This window comes from Macaca nemestrina, chromosome 7 (assembly GCF_043159975.1).
Source record: "Macaca nemestrina isolate mMacNem1 chromosome 7, mMacNem.hap1, whole genome shotgun sequence".
NCBI classification, from domain to species: domain Eukaryota; kingdom Metazoa; phylum Chordata; class Mammalia; order Primates; family Cercopithecidae; genus Macaca; species Macaca nemestrina.
In genome coordinates, this window is record NC_092131.1 from 153,318,137 (window position 1) to 153,335,891 (window position 17,755).

Here is a 17,755-nt window from a genome sequence, read left to right on the forward strand (position 1 = left end):
ATTTGTTATGTGCCTACCATGTGCAAGCGGGTAGATACATTTTAATTCTGCCTTCAGGGTGCTTATAGTTTATTAGATGAGGCGAAAACAATACTACTTTTGCTTTGTAATCTTTTGTCTAAATAAACACTGATTGGTTTTGTTGCAAGGAGGGCAGAGAAAATCAGGGACAACGAAAGAAATGCTGGGTCAGAGCATCCATCTGAGTGTAACAACAGGACATACTTTTTGTAGTCTTGTTAAGGGTTCAGAAAAAGTTATCTAGGAAGAAAGTCTACCAGACTGCTACTGAAAAAGAAAACCAAAACATACTGTACACTTATTCTGCATCTTGATTTCTTAAGTGGTCAGCCTTGAGTCAATAGATATAGAAAATTTTCATTATTTTTACTAGTGGTATAGTATGACAAATTCAAAAATAATTTTACTAGTGCAAATGTTCATTTTCAATATATTAATTTTGATAGTTTTCAAGATGGTTTAGCAGTTCATATTTTCACCAGCAACTCATGAGCCATACAAAATACAAAATAGTCACCACTGGTTGATAATTTTTTTTTTTTTTCAATCTAGTGGTTGTTGAAAGTGGCATATTGTTGTTTAAATGACACTTTTTTGAAACATCACGAGCTTAAGCATCTTTTCAAACTAATTGATTTACACTTTTTAAAATAAATTGTCATATCAGTCACCCAATTTTATATTGGATTGTCTGTCTTTTTAAGAATTTTATATTGGGACTTTGTGAGGTGCTTTGCAAATATTTTTCTGATTCTCATTTTTCTGGACTTTGTTAGTGATGTATTTTTTCTTTTTTTTCTTTTTCTTTTCTTTTCTTCTTTTGGGGATGGAGTCTCGCTCTGTTGCCCAGGCTGGAGTGCAGTGGTGTGATCTCGGCTCACTGCAAGCTCCGCTTCCCGGGTTCACGCCATTATCCTGCCTCAGCCTCCCGAGTAGCTGGGACTACAGGCGCCCACCACCACGCCCGGCTGATTTTTTTGTATTTTTGGTAGAGGCGGGGTTTCACCATGTTAGCCAGGATGGTCTCGATCTCCTTACCTCGTGATCCTCCCGCCTCGGTCTCCCAAAGTGCTGGGATTACAGGCTTGAGCCACAGTGCCTGGCTGTATTTTTTCATACACATTATTTGACTTGTTAATGATGTCTTTTGCCTTAAACAAAGTTTTGTTTTTTTGTGGTTAGGTTTCCATCACATTTTTCTTTATGGCTTTTGGGTTTGCTATCTTGCTATTTTTTTTTTTTTAAAGCTGTCTCTTTTGTTGTTCTGAATATTATACTAAAGTCTCTGGTAGCAGTGATAATGAGTGGTGATTAATAAGTTAAAGTATTAGCTTTTATTTTAGTCTCATTTAAAATATGTATTACCTTTTTAGTATATATATTTTTAACCACGTAAGTTGATCAGATTTCTCTTTATATCTGAAATCATTTCTTAAAGCCTTTCATAGTTTATAGTTCTCATAAGGAAAACTTACACCTTTTTTTCTTCAGTGGGGGAGACTTTGGTAATACCGTGTTTTGGATTTAAAATAACATTAAAGATATATGCTTTGATATTTTACATTCTCTTTAAAAACAATAACGTAAGTATTCGTTATCTGAGAAAAAGTAGCTCTGTATTTAAAATATTAGTAGCTACATTTTTAGCAATAGGCTCTTATAAATCTTAATGTTCTTTTTCAATAATCAACATCAGTTGATGGCAGGTTAATAAAGGATTGGAACCAACCTCCTTTCTCTAACTTCAGGAGAAATTAACCCAAATTCCGTATTTTGTCTTGTATTTGTATTTAAATGAAAGAGAGGTAGAAGACACAGAATTCAGAAGCAGAAAGGATTTTTTCTGCCTGGAGGATTCAGGAATGTCTTTAAGGTCCAGTCTAATTTCATCTCTTTTAAGGAGATGGGATTTAATTGGGCTAGTATTTTCATTATTCATATATAGTGTTCTCTACGCTATTAAGTCCATTTGCAATAGTAGAAAAAAAATCTAGGGACTTGTGATTGTGTGTTTTTTCTCACCATTTCATATTATAGGCTCTTTACCATACTCATATCTTCATCTTATGTTGATATACAAAAGGCATCTTATAGATGGACTTAGATTTATTTTCCTCAATATGCATGTCTCTTCCCCCTTTAGCCCCGGCACAAGGGTAGAAAGGAGTAGGTGTGGTCTGAGAAGCAGAGGCTGGAGGGTTTTAAGTTGATGTAAAGAGTCTGAGTTGATATGAGTTGAAAGGGACGGGTTGGGTGTAAGGACCAGAGAGGAAGGGATTAGAAGGTAGACAGCAAATTAGAGGTTGGCCAAGAAACATAACTCAGTCTTTGAAAAACAAAAACTTGACATAGGGGGATTTTCACCACTGAAATTCATATGTGTGTTAATCTTTAATACCATATTCATCTAGTCTAGCTTGCACATTTTCTTTTCACACTTTAATATCTACAACATAGACTGCATCCTAAAATTAATGTTATGTCATAATTTGATTGCCTACATCTTGTTCCTTCTGCTACAAATGGAACTGCATCTCATAGAATCAAAGACGTCTTAGATCTGATGAAATGGGGTATTGTCTACTCTAGAGCTTCCACAAAAGTTTGTGATATAGTTCTTACCTGTTAAGATGAGGGAGCTAAGTTCTTTATGGTAAAATGCATTTGGATTGCTGGGTCTCTATGCTTCTGATTTTACTTCCAATTTAATGACATTTTAGAGCTTGAAAGATGTAGTGAATGAGTTGTGGCTCAGGCTCACATCCAAGTGTGTTTCATTGGCATGAATGACAGTGGGCTGAATGGAGGGCAGTGTTAGGCCAGGTAATTGATGACACCTGCCTACTTTTTTTTTTTTTTGTTGGGTTTGTTCAGAGCTTTGAAGTTCCAAGGGGTTTATGTGTAGTGTCAGGATCCCTAAGTATAATTTAAATCAGCAGCAGCTTTTTTGACCGTAAGTAGTTGAAAACCCATTTCCTGCTGCTGCTTCTGCCGCAGCAGTGACTGCTCCCCAGGGAACTCTTGCTGTTGCTTTTGGAATTGGAAGTCCACAGTGGTGGAGCTTCACAGCCTTCACTTCTGTTTTTCCTGAGTGTATTGCCAGAACCTGATTTTATCAAGCTTAAGAGGAGGACGTTTAAGACTTATATTTTGTTGCGCGCTGTATGGCATTTACTGAATTGTAAATGGTTTCTGGGTAGCAGTTACTCATGATTTAGGGGCCCTCTTCTTGTAAAGCATGATATTTGGATTTCTGATATTAAAAAAAAAATGAAGCAATTAGGGTACTGCCTGTACCATGTTTAATATATCACATTTGAAATTTTGTTTGAGCTTATAAGATTTTTACATTTGGCACATTTCTAGTTTATTACTATTGTCATTTTTTATGTGGACAAAAAATCTTACTGTTTTAACTTATACTTTTCAGACCACTAGAAAGGTCTATTCATAGTTTTATTACCGATTTGCATTTTTTTCTTTTCCATGAATTGCTGTCATATAGCTATTTTCTATGAATCGCAATTATTTGTATTGGCCATAATGGAGTTATACATATGTTCTCCCAGTCTGTTTCTGTCTTTTCACTCTGTGTATGTATGGCATCTCTTATGTAGTTTGTTCTGGGGAGATTTTATGGAATATTCAGAAACCAAACATCTTCCCCTTCCCACAGGATGACCATGTCATTAGACTTTGGCAGTGTGGCACTACCAGCGCAAAATGAAGATGAGGAATATGACAAAGAGGACTATGAAAGAGAGAAAGAGGTAAGTTGTTAAAAAAAAAAAAAAAAAAGAGAGAGAGAGACCCTAAACCCAGTCTTTAACAAGTTTTATTTCTTGATCAAAAGTATATCATATTGTGTCATTTTGAAGGGATTTGGATTTTTTTTTTTTTTTTTTTAAAAACAACCCTAAACTCTGCTTGCTATTTAGACTGAAAAGGTGGGTAAGTGGAATGCTTCTGTTTTTGAGGCAAGAATAAAACACAACGTGAATAATGCCATCAGATAAATGGTTAAATTTTTCTTTTCATTTAGGAGGTAATAGTAGACTTTGGAAGTGGCAGGTTAGTTTCTAGGTGCTTGTAACATTGCCATGAATAAGTCTGACAAGGCTCTTTGCTTTGGGTAGTTTACATCCTAGTGGGATGGCAGACAATAAGCAAGTAAACAAGTGAGTAAAGTAATTTGAGTGAGTGATAATATATCATTGATAAATGACAGGAAAACAAACTGGAGTGCTATGAAAGCAATTGGTAGGGGATTGCTGTAGATGGGCTGGTGAGGGAAGGTCTGTGGGAGGAGACAATAGTTGAGCTGAGACTTGACTTATGAGAAGGAACCAGCTATGCCGAAGCCTGACGAAGAGCAGTCTAGGCCAAAACACCAAAGACTGTAAGCTGGGAAGTTGGGAAGAGACTCGTGTATCTGTGGCGCAGCCAGAAGGCCATGGTATTGGGTACATATAAGCCAGTGCTGGGTGGTGGATGTGGCTGTCAGATCATGGAAAGCCATGATAAGGTGTTTGTATTTTATTCTTAGAGCAATGGGAAGCCAGTGGAGGATTTTAAGCAGGGAAAAGTGATATCATATTTTTGAAGATCTTTCAGAAGGCTGCATGGTGAATAGATTATAGAAGGAAAAGAATAAAAGGGAGAGACCATATTATTTATATATAAAGTGTTTAGCAGAATATGTGGCACATAGCAAGTGTTCAGTAAATGGTGGCAATAGTAATAGCAGCAGTAGTAGTGTTATTGGTGGAAGTCAAGTTAGTTGTTTTGGTTGTTTTTAGTGTAAGTCAAATTTCTTGATTATCTGTGATAAAAGGCTTCTTTTGTCCTGACACTATTTTTTATATGACCCATTTTCCAACATGTAAAGAAATCTTTAATAGTTATTGGGGACCATTAGTATTAATAGGAAGCAAGGAATAGGGTCAGTTGACCGTTGTTCATGTGACTGGTGGTAGAATTATGGCAGAGATAGAAAGCTGGCAACTTGCTGGATTTGGTTCACAGACAGGTATTGTCTTTTAAAAAATTGAATCTGTATTTGAAGATTCAAAAATTTTATGCAGCACTGCAGATTCTCTGGCTTATCTACAAAACATCCAAAGCTCTGGCCACACCTGGCCTGTATTTGCACATGGCAGCAGGCGGGCTGGAGCCGAGCAGTGGCTCTCCTTCCCCAGCTGGCCACGGTCCCCACTTCTCACACAGACATGGGCTTATGCACTCAGACCTGCCTGCTTCACTCTGGTGAATTCTCTGCCAGGTCCCTGAGGGCATTTGAGTTTATGACCCTGGAGAGGGTTTCTGGATCTTGGCAGGGCTCCTCACAACAATTGTTGTGGCAAGGATGGGAATGAGGATTTTCTGTTACTTTGAACCTGCAGCTTGAGGTTTTCATGACTGGGCTTGGATAGTTGGCTGGGGTTTAGCCACTGGGACTCTTGAGAGGGTCAGTTTAAGTAATCACTACTGTAAAGAAGAAAAAATATTTTGACAGGTGATTTTTCATTGAGAAATATATTAGAGAGATAGGTAGAGTGTTAGAGCTTACTGCCAGTGTATTGTGTGGTTAAAATTTTAGAGGGAATACTAGTCAAGGAGGCAATGAATTCTAGATAATATAGAAAATAGCTATTTGAGGCCGGGCGCGGTGGCTCAAGCCTGTAATCCCAGCACTTTGGGAGGCCGAGACGGGCGGATCACGAGGTCAGGAGATCGAGACCATCCTGGCTAACACAGTGAAACCCCGTCTCTACTAAAAATACAAAAAACTTAGCCGGGCGAGGGGGCAGGCGCCTGTAGTCCCAGCTACTCGGGAGGCTGAGGCAGGAGAATGGCGTAAACCCGGGAGGCGGAGCTTGCGGTGAGCTGAGATCCGGCCACTGCACTCCAGCCTGGGTGACAGAGCGAGACTCCGTCTCAAAAAAAAAAAAAAGAAAAAGAAAATAGCTATTTGAGATCACTTCTTTGATAGAGTGTACGCTGGGATAGGGAATTTCAGGGGAAAAGTTGTTCTTGAAAGATCAAGTATCTAAGAATGAGTATTTCCAGCAGAGTGGAAGGATATATAGCTAAATTGGCTCTAACATGATGATTATGGTTAAATTTGTAAAAAACTTCATGCTAATAAAAATATTTTTACTTTAAAAAATAATTGCTGCAAGGAAAACAGATTAGAGGCTAGAGAGGTTCAGCTTTTAGTGACAAACTTCAGAACTGTTCACAAATCTTCAGCTGTATGTATACTTTGTCACTACAAGTTAAAGTAATAAATTGGGTGGTCAAACCCAAGCTTGCATGTGTATCTAGAAGGCTTTTTAACTGTCTCAGTCTTCCTGACCCAGCAATAGCCGAATGGCTCACAGCCTTAAGAGATTAAAGAAAAAAAGCTGTTTTTTCCTGTCTACCTGGTTGGTAGCTTTGGGACTGCGGCTTTGGGATTGTGGCTAGGTTATAACTGTTAGCAGTGGGCTAATGCATATTGCTTTCTCTACTTAGTGAATCACTTTGTGTTCAATTCGCTGACGTGGGAGGAATGCCTTTATCCCTGATGATGTGCTATAAGGCTTACCAGGCATACCGCATCTGACTCATAGTCTATCCTGCTAAGGGTTTGTGAGAGCCTCTCTTGGTACATGGTTGGATAGTCCTGATTTTCACTGTCTGGGATGAAAGGCCAGTTGCTAATACAGCATGTTTTTCCAAGCTGTGTTTAATTTTGTTGCTTTGGTGCCAGTTGGGATTTTGTCCACATGTGCCCATATCCCAGTGAATACACCATTCCAACCTTCATGCCATCCTAATGAGCAGCTTTACAATTATGATTTAGCCTTTTCCATTTCTATTCTCTCCACTGTTAGCATTGAAGATCAAATGGAGAAAGTGCCTTTAACGTTCAGAAAAAGGAAAGGATTTAGTAAATACGTTATTCAATATTTAGAGGATATTTAGACCAGTGGATCTCAAGCCAGAGACCATCACGAATAGACTCATATTTTGCAAAAAACCCAAAAAACCCAAAAAACCAAAAAAAAAAACAAAAAACAAGCAAACAAAAAACAAGAATTTTGTAAAAAAAAAGTCCTATAATCTATTTCTAAAGTGCTGCCACTCTTAATGGTACATTAAGTTGGTCCACTGTGGGTCAAGGCATAAATGCATGGTAGAGAGGTACATAAACCACAGCTTCTCACAGTGTTTTAACTGAAACTCCATCTCTTATAAATAGTTGACAGAGCAGATTAAGGTGCAGATCAGCGAGGGTGATGACATCATAGAGATATGTATCATGTCGGTTAATATCCATTAATTGTCACACATTACTTATGTTTCTCCTGACTTACTGGAGGACATTACTTTCTGATTGTACTCTTGAGAGCTGCTGATAATACTTGTCGTTTCTTGCTAAGGAGGAGATCTCATCCAAAGCAAACTTTTCTTTATAAAGCTGTCCCAGAGAATAATTCAGAAGCTCTTGTATTAACTCATTCATAATGTAACGATGTGACTTTGCAAAAATACTCTTCACTTAAAGTCACTATACTTGTGATTGCACAGTCAGATATTACAGAGATAGTTTTTTTTTTTTTTTTTTTTTTGAGATGGAGTCTCGCTCTGTTGCCCATGCTGGAGTGCAATCGTGCAATCTCGGCTGGTGCTGCCTCCCGGGTTTGAGCGATTCTCCTGCCTCTGCCTCCCAAGTAGCTGGGATTAGAGGCATGGGCCACCATGCCTGGCTAATTTTTTTTGTATTTTTAGTAGAGACGGCGTTTTGCCATGTTGGCCAGGCTGGTCTTGAACTCCTGACCTCAGGTGATCCAACTGCCTTGGCCTCCCAAAGTGCTGGGATTACGGGCGTGAGCCACCGTGCCCAGCCCCAGATAAAAGTCTTTTTGTAATAGGAATGCTTGTTATAAGCCTCTTAGTTGCTGGTAAAGCCACAGCTTAAAGAAGATTGCCATTTTGGACTCTCACAGTCAGCTGGAGTAGACGTGTACTTTCTGCAGTGTCAGAAGTAGCTCTGTGGTGGTTGTTGGTTCTAGATAGTAAAATTATCTGTTTATGTGTGTATATGTTCTGGAGCTGGTGATTTGGGGCAGAAATACTTGGTAATCTATGATATCAAGATAGTATTTGCTGATGACGGGTCATTTAGTGATGACATCTTTGAAAATGATCTTGAGTAGAAAGGTAGATGTTTTAAGTAGCAGGTGGCAGATAGAAGCTTGCACCTGGCAATACTGACTTGGTTTCTATATCGGTACTTCTCTAATAGAATAATAAAGCTCCATTGAGCTTGGCATCACGTATTTTAGAGGCAAGGTTTCCATTGTGTAGCCTTTCTTCCACTTTTTTTTTTTTTTTTTTGAGACGGAGTCTCGCTGTGCCGCCCAGGCTGGAGTGCAGAGGCTGGATCTCAGCGGCTGGATCTCAGCTCACTGCAAGCTCCACCTCCCGGGTTCACGCCATTCTCCTGCCTCAGCCTCCCGAGTAGCTGGGACCACAGGCGCCCGCCACCTCGCCCGGCTAATTTTTTGTATTTTTTTGTAGAGACGGGGTTTCACCGTGTTAGCCAGCATGGTCTCGATCTCCTGACCTCGTGATCCGCCCATCTCTGCCTCCCAAAGTGCTGGGATTACAGGCTTGAGCCACCGCGCCCGGCCCCTTCTTCCACTTTTTAACTGCCTTGTTTGATGTAATTACGGAAACATTTCGATATTTTGTTTCCACTAGAGGGAGTTGTAAAGCTAGTATTTGTTTACATTTAGCGTGTATCCATGAAAGCATTATTTAATAATTCATAGTTGAAAATATCAGAATCTTTTTAGACGTGTACTAAGAGGTCACCTGTTCAAAGGGAATACGACCGTTAGGTATTCCATTTGCTACTCTTTCTCTTGGGAGAAGATTATTGTATGGTTTGTAATTTGAGGCCTCTTGCCTTCATGAATATTGAGGATTATAGGCTCTGAAGATAATCTGTTTAGTTAATTTAAGTTGAAAATCCTAACAGAAGGTTTACATGTTCTCTGTTTTACATTTGCCCCTGAATGTAGGCTTTTGTATGTTCTACATGGGTTATTGCAAAGTGTTTTGTTAACAAAGTTCTTTGAGTAAAATGCTCTTTTTTTTTCTTTTTAAGAAAGAAATATGTGAAGTAGAAAGGGAGAGGAGTTTATAGAATGATTCTGAATTTATTTCAAGTGAAGCTTTACAGTGGTAAATTATCTTTTTTATAGGGAAGGTATCTGTTAAATTTTTAAACTCAGTTAATGCACAGTAATATCCTGTTGAGATTGCTGCTTGCAGCCAAAAAGCAGTCTGATGAATTTTAAATTAATGACTAGTATTAAGTCTTATCATTTATAACGATTGTTATTTCTGTTCTTGAATCTGTATTTGGAGGTTTGATAGATCTTTAATAAGGAAAATTTATAGTTTCTAAATTTCTCTATTTGGTAACAGGTAACATGCATAACTAGATATGGCAATTTTGTGTTTTATTGCACAGGGTTCAGTGACCAAAAAGCAATTTCACAGTGTATATGAGGAGGGCACACTTTGATCCTGGGAAATGGAAACACTGGAGGATGGATTTTATTCCTGAATGGCCTTATTTAGGACGACTTCATTTAGCTTTTCTCAGCCCTGAAACTTATAGAAGCCAGGGAATATGACCCGGCTATGCCAAAGAACTTGATGGATAAATTTTTTGAAGATGAATTTTAAAATGTTAGCATATATGTAAGATATCTTGCAAGACTAAATGCTCTAGGGATGATTTTGCTAGTTGATGTTTATATGTGGATCCAGAAGCATTTTGATTAGCTGATTGCTTATACTCAAATTCATTTTTCTCTGTGGATGCCAATTTTGTAGTGTCACAAAGCTACAATAACTGCTGAATTATTATGTAGTTTTTTTGTTTTTGTGTGGGGGAATAAAAGGCACCCCTGAATTTTAAGGCTGTATACTTGAACCTCACTGAAGATTTAGAAGAAAATATTCTTTCTGTTCAGAAGTCTTTACTTAATATAGGTATAAAAGATTTGTTTTGTTTTATTTTTCCTTGTGTAACATGTGGGGGTAGTCTTTTGCCTTAAAGCAGTGATGCATGATTATAGACAACAAGTGGTACTGCTTTTAAAAGACTTCATAGATGCGATTTTTTTCTCTAGTGCATTTGTGTCTTTGTGGAATTGCTTTGTTACCTTTCATTTGAGGCATGCCATATACAAATATGTTGATCTGTCCTGTTTTGTTTTTCATATTGTGTCTTTTGTATTTCTTGTTTTTTATATCTCTCAGTCAACTCTGATATGGCTAATTCTCAAAATGATTTTTCAAGTACCTTGCATGTGGAGGTGAGCAATACAATACATGAGGGTCTTGCGTGTTCATGTTAGCATTAAACAGATTTAAAGATGAAGATAACTTTTCATTGAAGAAAGTATCTTTCTCTTGTTGCATCTTTAAAAAAAAAAATGGATTGAGAAAACCTTAAAAAAAAAAACCCATCCAGTGAATATGAGAAATAAATATAGATGAAGAAGTATTCCCACCCACGTGGCTCCAACATACTCTATTCCGATTTCCAAATTTTATTTCACCAAAGCTCAGTTAAGAATTTGGGGCATTCCTTTCAGACCTCCCATAAAATATATTTAACTTTTACTGTACATATTTTGTTTAAGAAAGTTTTTCTTTTTTTTTTTTTGTAATTCTTAACATTATACTCAGATATGTTTTATGGCCACATTTCATTTCTTTTGTATTAATGACAGGTAAAGTGGAAAAAAAACAACCTGCTATAGACCAGGGAGCATCTCATTTTTTTTTTTTTTTTCCTGAAAGGTTTTACAGAGTATTTAAGGTCTTTAAAATCCACTTGCATAATGTTATGGGTTTGATTTATGTACTTTGGAGGGATGTAATCAAGTTGTTAATTAAACTGGTGCTTAGTTTCTTAAAGAGAAGTAATTAGAAACAGTTTCCCAAAAAAGTATTTAGTAACATAATATTTGATCTTCTGTTACTTAATTTAAGATATATATATAATGGGATTTTTAGGGTAATATTATTATATTGGGTTTTGAAGAAAGACAATTGTAGATAGTTATGGAAATCCTAAAAGTTACTGAATTATGTCTTACAGAATAGCTGATTTATTCATCTTTTTATCATATTTGAAATTTGAATGAATTAACTTTGTCTAGTTTATATAATAAGCAGAATGCTAAAACTGATTTTTTTCTAGAAAATAATAGAGATAAATCAAATATTTAATATCAGGTGTAGTGTTATGCTTTTGCATGTGCTATCTATAGAAAACAGTCTTCCAACTCTTCTTTTACGCAGATGTTGTATGAGAGCAGAGTATTGTGTATCTTTTCATCTTTGGAATTAGATCTCTACTAATTAGTGACTCCCCCGGGTTTCCACGGGTTTCTACATTATCAGAGCATTTAAGGGCTTCTAGGCCACCTGCTGCTGCTGCTGTTCTCATCACCTGGCCAGAGTGCATCTGGCTACTCACATTCCCTGTGGGACGTCTAATTGACAATTCCCCAGGGTCTGATTACTGGTAAAACAGCATTCTGAGACTTAGTCTGCCTGCCCTGTGATAACATAATACGTTGATTGTACCATTATTGTGACTTGCTGTGTTTCCACAAAAAGGTTTTTTAATTCTACTGTATGTGTATTTAAATCTTAGACCTTTGTTTAAAAAAAAAAAAAAAAGCCTTCTGATATAAATCCTAAAATTATGCGTTCCCCTTTACCCAAGTGAAATGATGAATATAATTTGTGTGGTACTTAAGAAGTTAGTTAAAGGAGGGAATTACAAACTTCTTTGACCTCTACAGTAAAAACCCACTCGTTCCAAGGCAGCTTTGGCTTGGTGTCTTGTGTTTAAGTTGGTGTGATATTGATGCAGCCCTTTTGACTCAGTTGCAGCAGTTACTCACAGACCTTCCCCATGACATGCTGGATGACGACCTCTCCTCTCCCGAGCCCCAGTATTCGGACTGCAGCGAGGATGGCACAGACAGACAGTAAGCAGCTGAAGGCACTTTCACGTGTATATTGCAATTCTATAAGTCTTTTTCTTTTGATGAAGATTAATAATTACATTATTATAAAATTATAAGTTGATTCTTAAAATTTTGGGTGAAGGTTGGAGGGAAAAATGTTAAAATCTTGGGGTTCTTTGTGTTATCCATGTACAAATAAATGATAGGCTTTAAATCGAAAGTATTCCTTTTTCTCAAGACCACATCATCCTGAGCAATTGGAGATGAGCTGGAATGAGCAAATGCTGCCCAAATCTCAAAGTGTAAATGTAAGTATCTGGTGTGATGGTGACGTTGATGAGGGTGGGAATGGATCTTCGTGCTTTTGTTTTACTCTTGTTATCTAATAGGACTATAATGAAATTCAGAGTTTATATGCTGGAGAAAAATGTGGCAATGTCTGGGAAGAAAACAGAAGTAAAACTGAAGACCGACATCCTGTGTACCATCCTGAAGAAGGTGGAGATGAAGGTGGAAGTGGTTATAGTCCTCCAAGTAAATGTGAACAGACTGATTTATATCACCTTCCTGAAAACTTTAGGCCGTATACCAATGGTCAGAAGCAGGAGTTTAATAACCAACCAACCAATGTAATTAAATTTTCAGATCCTCAGTGGAACCATTTTCAGGTATTGTAAAAACTTGACTTTGAGGAACTTGTGTGTGTGCACACACATTTGCGTGATGTTTGTATGTGTTCAGGAAATGTATGTGAGTGCAATGGTAAGGTGATGTAACCACACAAAGTTCTGAGAGGGCACTTATGCAGGTTTATGGTGAATTAGTCATGGTATTTTCTGTTTACAGTCTAATACAATCATGATCTTAAGTCGGAAGTTTAAAATAGAGGCTCTTTGGACACAGTTGATTAAACATTAAAAGTTAAGTCTGCCAAAGAATAACTGTCCTCGTTTACTGCTGCTTCTACCACTGCACTGTGCTTTAGTGAGAAGCTATGTTCAGGTCTCTTATTGTAGTTTTTAAAGCAGTAATTCTGGGTAGGTGACATTTAATTTCTTCAGTTTTCTTGCTTACCACTCATAACAAATTTTAGGTTAAACACGTCAAAGCTGGTATCTGTTTTGTATGGTGATATAACAGCAGACAGGATGAATGTGAAGGAAAAAACAAAAAACCTTGTTTTTCCTGTGGGAGAGTTTAATGAAGTAAGACCTCAGGATATAGTTAGTTGCTTCTTAGAATTTCTCGATGACAGCAAATACCTCAACAGCTAGTCTGTGTCACGCAATGACAGGATAGATTTTTTAGGGCTGTTAAGTGGTTATTTTCTCTTAATTCTATCTCTGTAGAGTGTTACTCATCCCATAAGAGTTATCGAATATTTATTAGTTATGAGGCACCGTATTCCATGTTCATGTTATTGAATATGTGCATTCTTATGTTCCCAAGATATTGGCATAATCTAAATCATTTGTAATAAAATATTTGTATATAGTCTTATTAGAATTCTTGGGTTTTATTCATAAAATTGCCTTCATTGTGTGCTCAAAAGTAGAAGTTAGTTGTCTATAAATTATGTATTGCAGACTTTTAATTAATATTGTTAAATAACAATAAGTGCTACTTTTGAGCAGATATATATGTGTGTGTGTGTGTGTGTGTATAAAACTTTGTAACTGTACCAAAAGTAAGTTCTGTAACATAAAATTTAGGTGTCTAATTCAGATAATTTTGGAAGAAAAGGCCAAATCTTGTCAGTTTCATTTGTTATCTATAATAGCAATTTGGTTCATCACAGGGTCCCAGTTGTCAAGGTTTGGAACCGTATAATAAAGTGACATATAAACCTTATCAGTCTTCTGCCCAGAATAATGGCTCACCAGCCCAGGCGATAACAGGAAGTGACACATTTGAAGGCCTGCAACAACAATTTTTAGGAGCTAATGAGAGTAGGTATCAAGTTTATATTTATTTTTTAATACCACATAATTGGGGAAATTTGAACACACAGTGAATATATGAGCACATTCAAGAATTATTATTTTTTGAGTATGACAATAGAATTGTGCTTGATATTTCAAAGAGCACTTATTTTTAGAGATATATACTAAAGAATATTTATGAATAAACTGACATGAAGTCTAGGATTTACTTTAAAATAATATGCTATTGAGGGGTAATGTTGGGTGGGAATATAGATGGAGCTGAATTGGCCAGGAGTTCATAATTGTTGAATCTGGGAAATGGGTTTACCTAGATTCATCATATTATTCTCTTTACTTTCTTATATATTGGAAATTTTCCATTAGGAAAAGTTAAAAGACATTTTCTCAACTTTATATTTCAGTCATTCTAGTTTAAGTCTTTTCTCCTCATTTGTATAGTGGTTAGTATCCTCACCTATCATACAGGAGACCGGGGCTCATTTGAAATTTAAAAAAAATTTAAAAAGACTTTTTATGAACTTTATATATATTTTTTTGACTGAAGCCTAATTTGGAAAATGAAACATAGTTTTCAGTCTCAGATTTTTGACTATATAGAAGTGCAATTTAATACATCAGCATTATCATCAACTTTTTTGTTTTGATTTTAGTTTTTAGTGTAATAATTAGTCAACCCTGATACAAATTACTTTATATTCAGAATTACTTAGATATCAGGTTCAGTCGTGTGACATTTGCCAAATTTTTTTTTTTTTGTATAGTATGTATATAAATATGAGAATGAAAAAAGTGCTTATAGCTGCTAGAGAATTTTGAGATGCAATGCTAGTATCAAAAAACAAAAATCCCGGCCGGGCGCAGTGGCTCAAGCCTGTAATCCCAGCACTTTGGGAGGCCGAGACGGGTGGATCACGAGGTCAGGAGATCGAGACCATCCTGGCTAACACGGTGAAACCCCGTCTCTACTAAAAAAAAATACAAAAAAATTAGCCGGGCGAGATGGCGGGCGCCTGTAGTCCCAGCTACTCGGGAGGCTGAGGTGGGAGAATGGCATGAACCCGGGAGGCGGAGCTTGCAGTGAGCCGAGATCGCGCCACTGCACTCCAGCCTGGGCAACAGAGCGAGACTCCGTCTCAAAAAAAAAAAACAAAAACAAACAAACAAAAAACAAAACAAAACAAAAAAAACCCCAAAAATCCCAAAATATAAACCTGTATAGTGACTGTACTGAATTACTCTTGTCATACTCTCTGGCATACTAAATAGCTTCTAATTATTGTGCATATTGAAGAGCCAGTGTAATTCTAGAGTGTGACAGCAAGTGTTTTTGTTTTATTTTTTTGTTTTCCTTTAATTAGTAGGGGAAAAGTCATACTGGATATTCCGGCTTGCCTGGGCTATACCAAAGAGAAACCTGGACTTTTGGGTTGTGACTTCATAGTGTTGCTTCCATCTTACACTGGGACGGCAGGGTAGTTACAGGGGGAGGCCCACAATTCATTTTCCCCTAAAGGAGTCAACAGCAAATATGAGGATGGCCTCTCTATGTTCTTCCGTTTTTTGTGGAATGAGGAAGTGGACAGTGTATATGATATAACTGGTTTTAGGTTGGGTAAATGAACCTCACAGCAGTGGCCTGACATCTCCTTAGTGTTTACTCTTTCAGTTCCCTTGAAAAGTTGTATTTGTATCTCCTGGTCTTTCTGCATATAAAAACCTTTCCTCACCTTTCTTAACAGTCTGCACTTCTTCAAGTTGAGTTAGTTACACATTTGTCTAAATTTGACATTTGGAAGTTAATTAAATAATGGTAGTGCCAATTTAGTGATTATAGTTTCTTAGCAACAGTAGTTTAAAAAAAACAAGTTCGGAGAGAGATGGGACTAGCTCTACTATAAGATCTATGAGGAGTTTGACTTGTATAAACTTTTCAGTCTTTAATTTTCTTTATTTAACCAGATCTCTTTTTAAAAAGAGGATGGAATTATTTAGTTAGCAAGTGGTTAAAACTCAGTAAATGCATTTATTTCTGATTGTAAGCTTACAGAAACATTGTTCTAGTAGGAAGTGAAGAACATTTATCATTATGTAGTTGAAGCATACCCACCAATCCTTTTTTTCATTTTTTTCCTGGCTCTTTTTAAAGTGGTCCCCAAATGACTAGTTGTTTCTAAAACAAGACTTCAAAATCTTTTTTTTTTTTTTTAATTATGGATTTGAGGAGTACATTTGCAGGTTTGTTACATGGGTGTATTAAATAATGCTGGGGTTTGGCTTCTAGTGAACCCATTACCCAAATAGTGAACATAGTACCCAATGGATAGTTTTTCAACCCTTCTGCCCCCACCCAAATTCTTGATTAATCTATTCACTAGCTAATTAATTCAGTTATGTGCCAGCATCAATATAATGTTTTCCCCACTCCTGCCTAAAATAAAATATTTTGAGGCTATCTAGAAATTTTCTTTAAGAATGATTTTATAGAAGCTGATGTACTTGTTTTTAATTTTCTGAGAGCATATTACTTTATTTCATTGCAGTTGTTATATACTAACTTTTAATTGGCTAAAATGGTAGGTAGTGATTCAGGGTTATAACTTAAACCAGTGACTTTCAAACTTTTCTAGCAGTGACCCACTGTAAGAACCATATTTTTTTATTGTGATATGGTCTACAACATATATCTATATGAACAAGTATGTATAAATGAAACAAGTTTCACAAAATAAGACTGATTCTTACTACATGATACAATCTGATACATTCTATTTTATCTCTCTTTTTTTAATCCTAGTCATAATTCACTGAATTGATTTCATGATACTCTGAAAAGTTGTAGTCACAGTTTGAAAAACACTGCTTTAAATGACTATAAATTTATATTTTGGTATGTTTTTATCTAATAAATTGTCTTTAATTCCCAGACTCTGCAGAAAATATGCAGATTATTCAACTTCAGGTTCTTAACAAAGCAAAAGAGAGACAACTGGAGAACTTAGTTGAAAAGTTAAATGAAAGTGAATGCCAAATTCGATATCTGAATCACCAGCTTGTAATAATAAAAGGTAAGATGCTGAATGCTGTCATTTACAGGGTACACTGAGCTAGATATCTTGTTTCCAGTAACCTCATATTAACTACGAAGCTTAGAGAATAAAAGCACTTGGTCAGAGGGCTCATAGTGAGTGAGGCATAGCAAAACAAAACCCAGGATTTCTGAGTGTTGGCCTTGGATTACTTCTCTTTGGAACACACTGTTTTGGAGGTCAGGTGTGGTAGCTTATGCCCATAATCTCAGCACTTTGGGAGGGGCCACGGTGGGCGGATCACTTGAGATCAAGAGTTCAAAACCAGCCTGGCCAACGTAGTGAAACCCTGTCTCTACTAAAAATGTAAAAATTAGCCAGGTGATGGCAGGCATCTGTAATCCCAGCTACTTGGGAGACTGAGGCAGGAGAAGGAGAATTGCCTGAACCCGCAGGTGGAGGTTGCAGTGAGCAGAGAAAGCACCACTGCATTTCAGCCTGGGTGACAGAGTGAGACTCTTTCTCAAAAAAAAAAAAAAAAAAAAAGACACACTGTTTTGGAGTCCTCATTTTTTCCCTTTCTCACTTAGGCTTTTAGAATCGTTGAACATTATTTAACTGTACTGATGGCATTCTGTCCTAAAAAGTTGTTGATTCCTTATGTCATTACTCTGGATGAAGTATTCCAACTTTCAAAGTGATTTGTGTT

The 17,755-nt window shown here is 36.8% G+C and overlaps 1 protein-coding gene across 10 annotated transcripts in view; it reads left to right on the plus strand.

Annotated features, from left to right (window-relative positions):
• Nucleotides 1-17,755, plus strand: part of LOC105490676 (centrosomal protein 152) — a 122,007-nt gene that overhangs the window by 1,988 nt on the left and 102,264 nt on the right. For 8 of the 10 annotated variants that reach the window (XR_011606063.1, XM_071066886.1, XM_071066883.1 and 5 more), the window contains exons 2-7: nt 3,698-3,791; nt 11,992-12,095; nt 12,313-12,382; nt 12,464-12,742; nt 13,873-14,023; nt 16,945-17,085. Coding sequence is in view for 9 of the 10 variants with exons in the window: in XM_071066886.1 (XP_070922987.1) it covers nt 3,699-3,791; nt 11,992-12,095; nt 12,313-12,382; nt 12,464-12,742; nt 13,873-14,023; nt 16,945-17,085 (838 nt within the window). In the remaining variant the exon portion in view is untranslated. Of the gene's footprint in view, nt 1-3,697; nt 3,792-8,889; nt 8,913-10,343; nt 10,404-11,991; nt 12,096-12,312; nt 12,383-12,463; nt 12,743-13,872; nt 14,024-16,944; nt 17,086-17,755 lie in introns of those variants that run through there. The other 2 variants (XM_071066888.1, XM_071066887.1) reach the window with 2 other exon arrangements.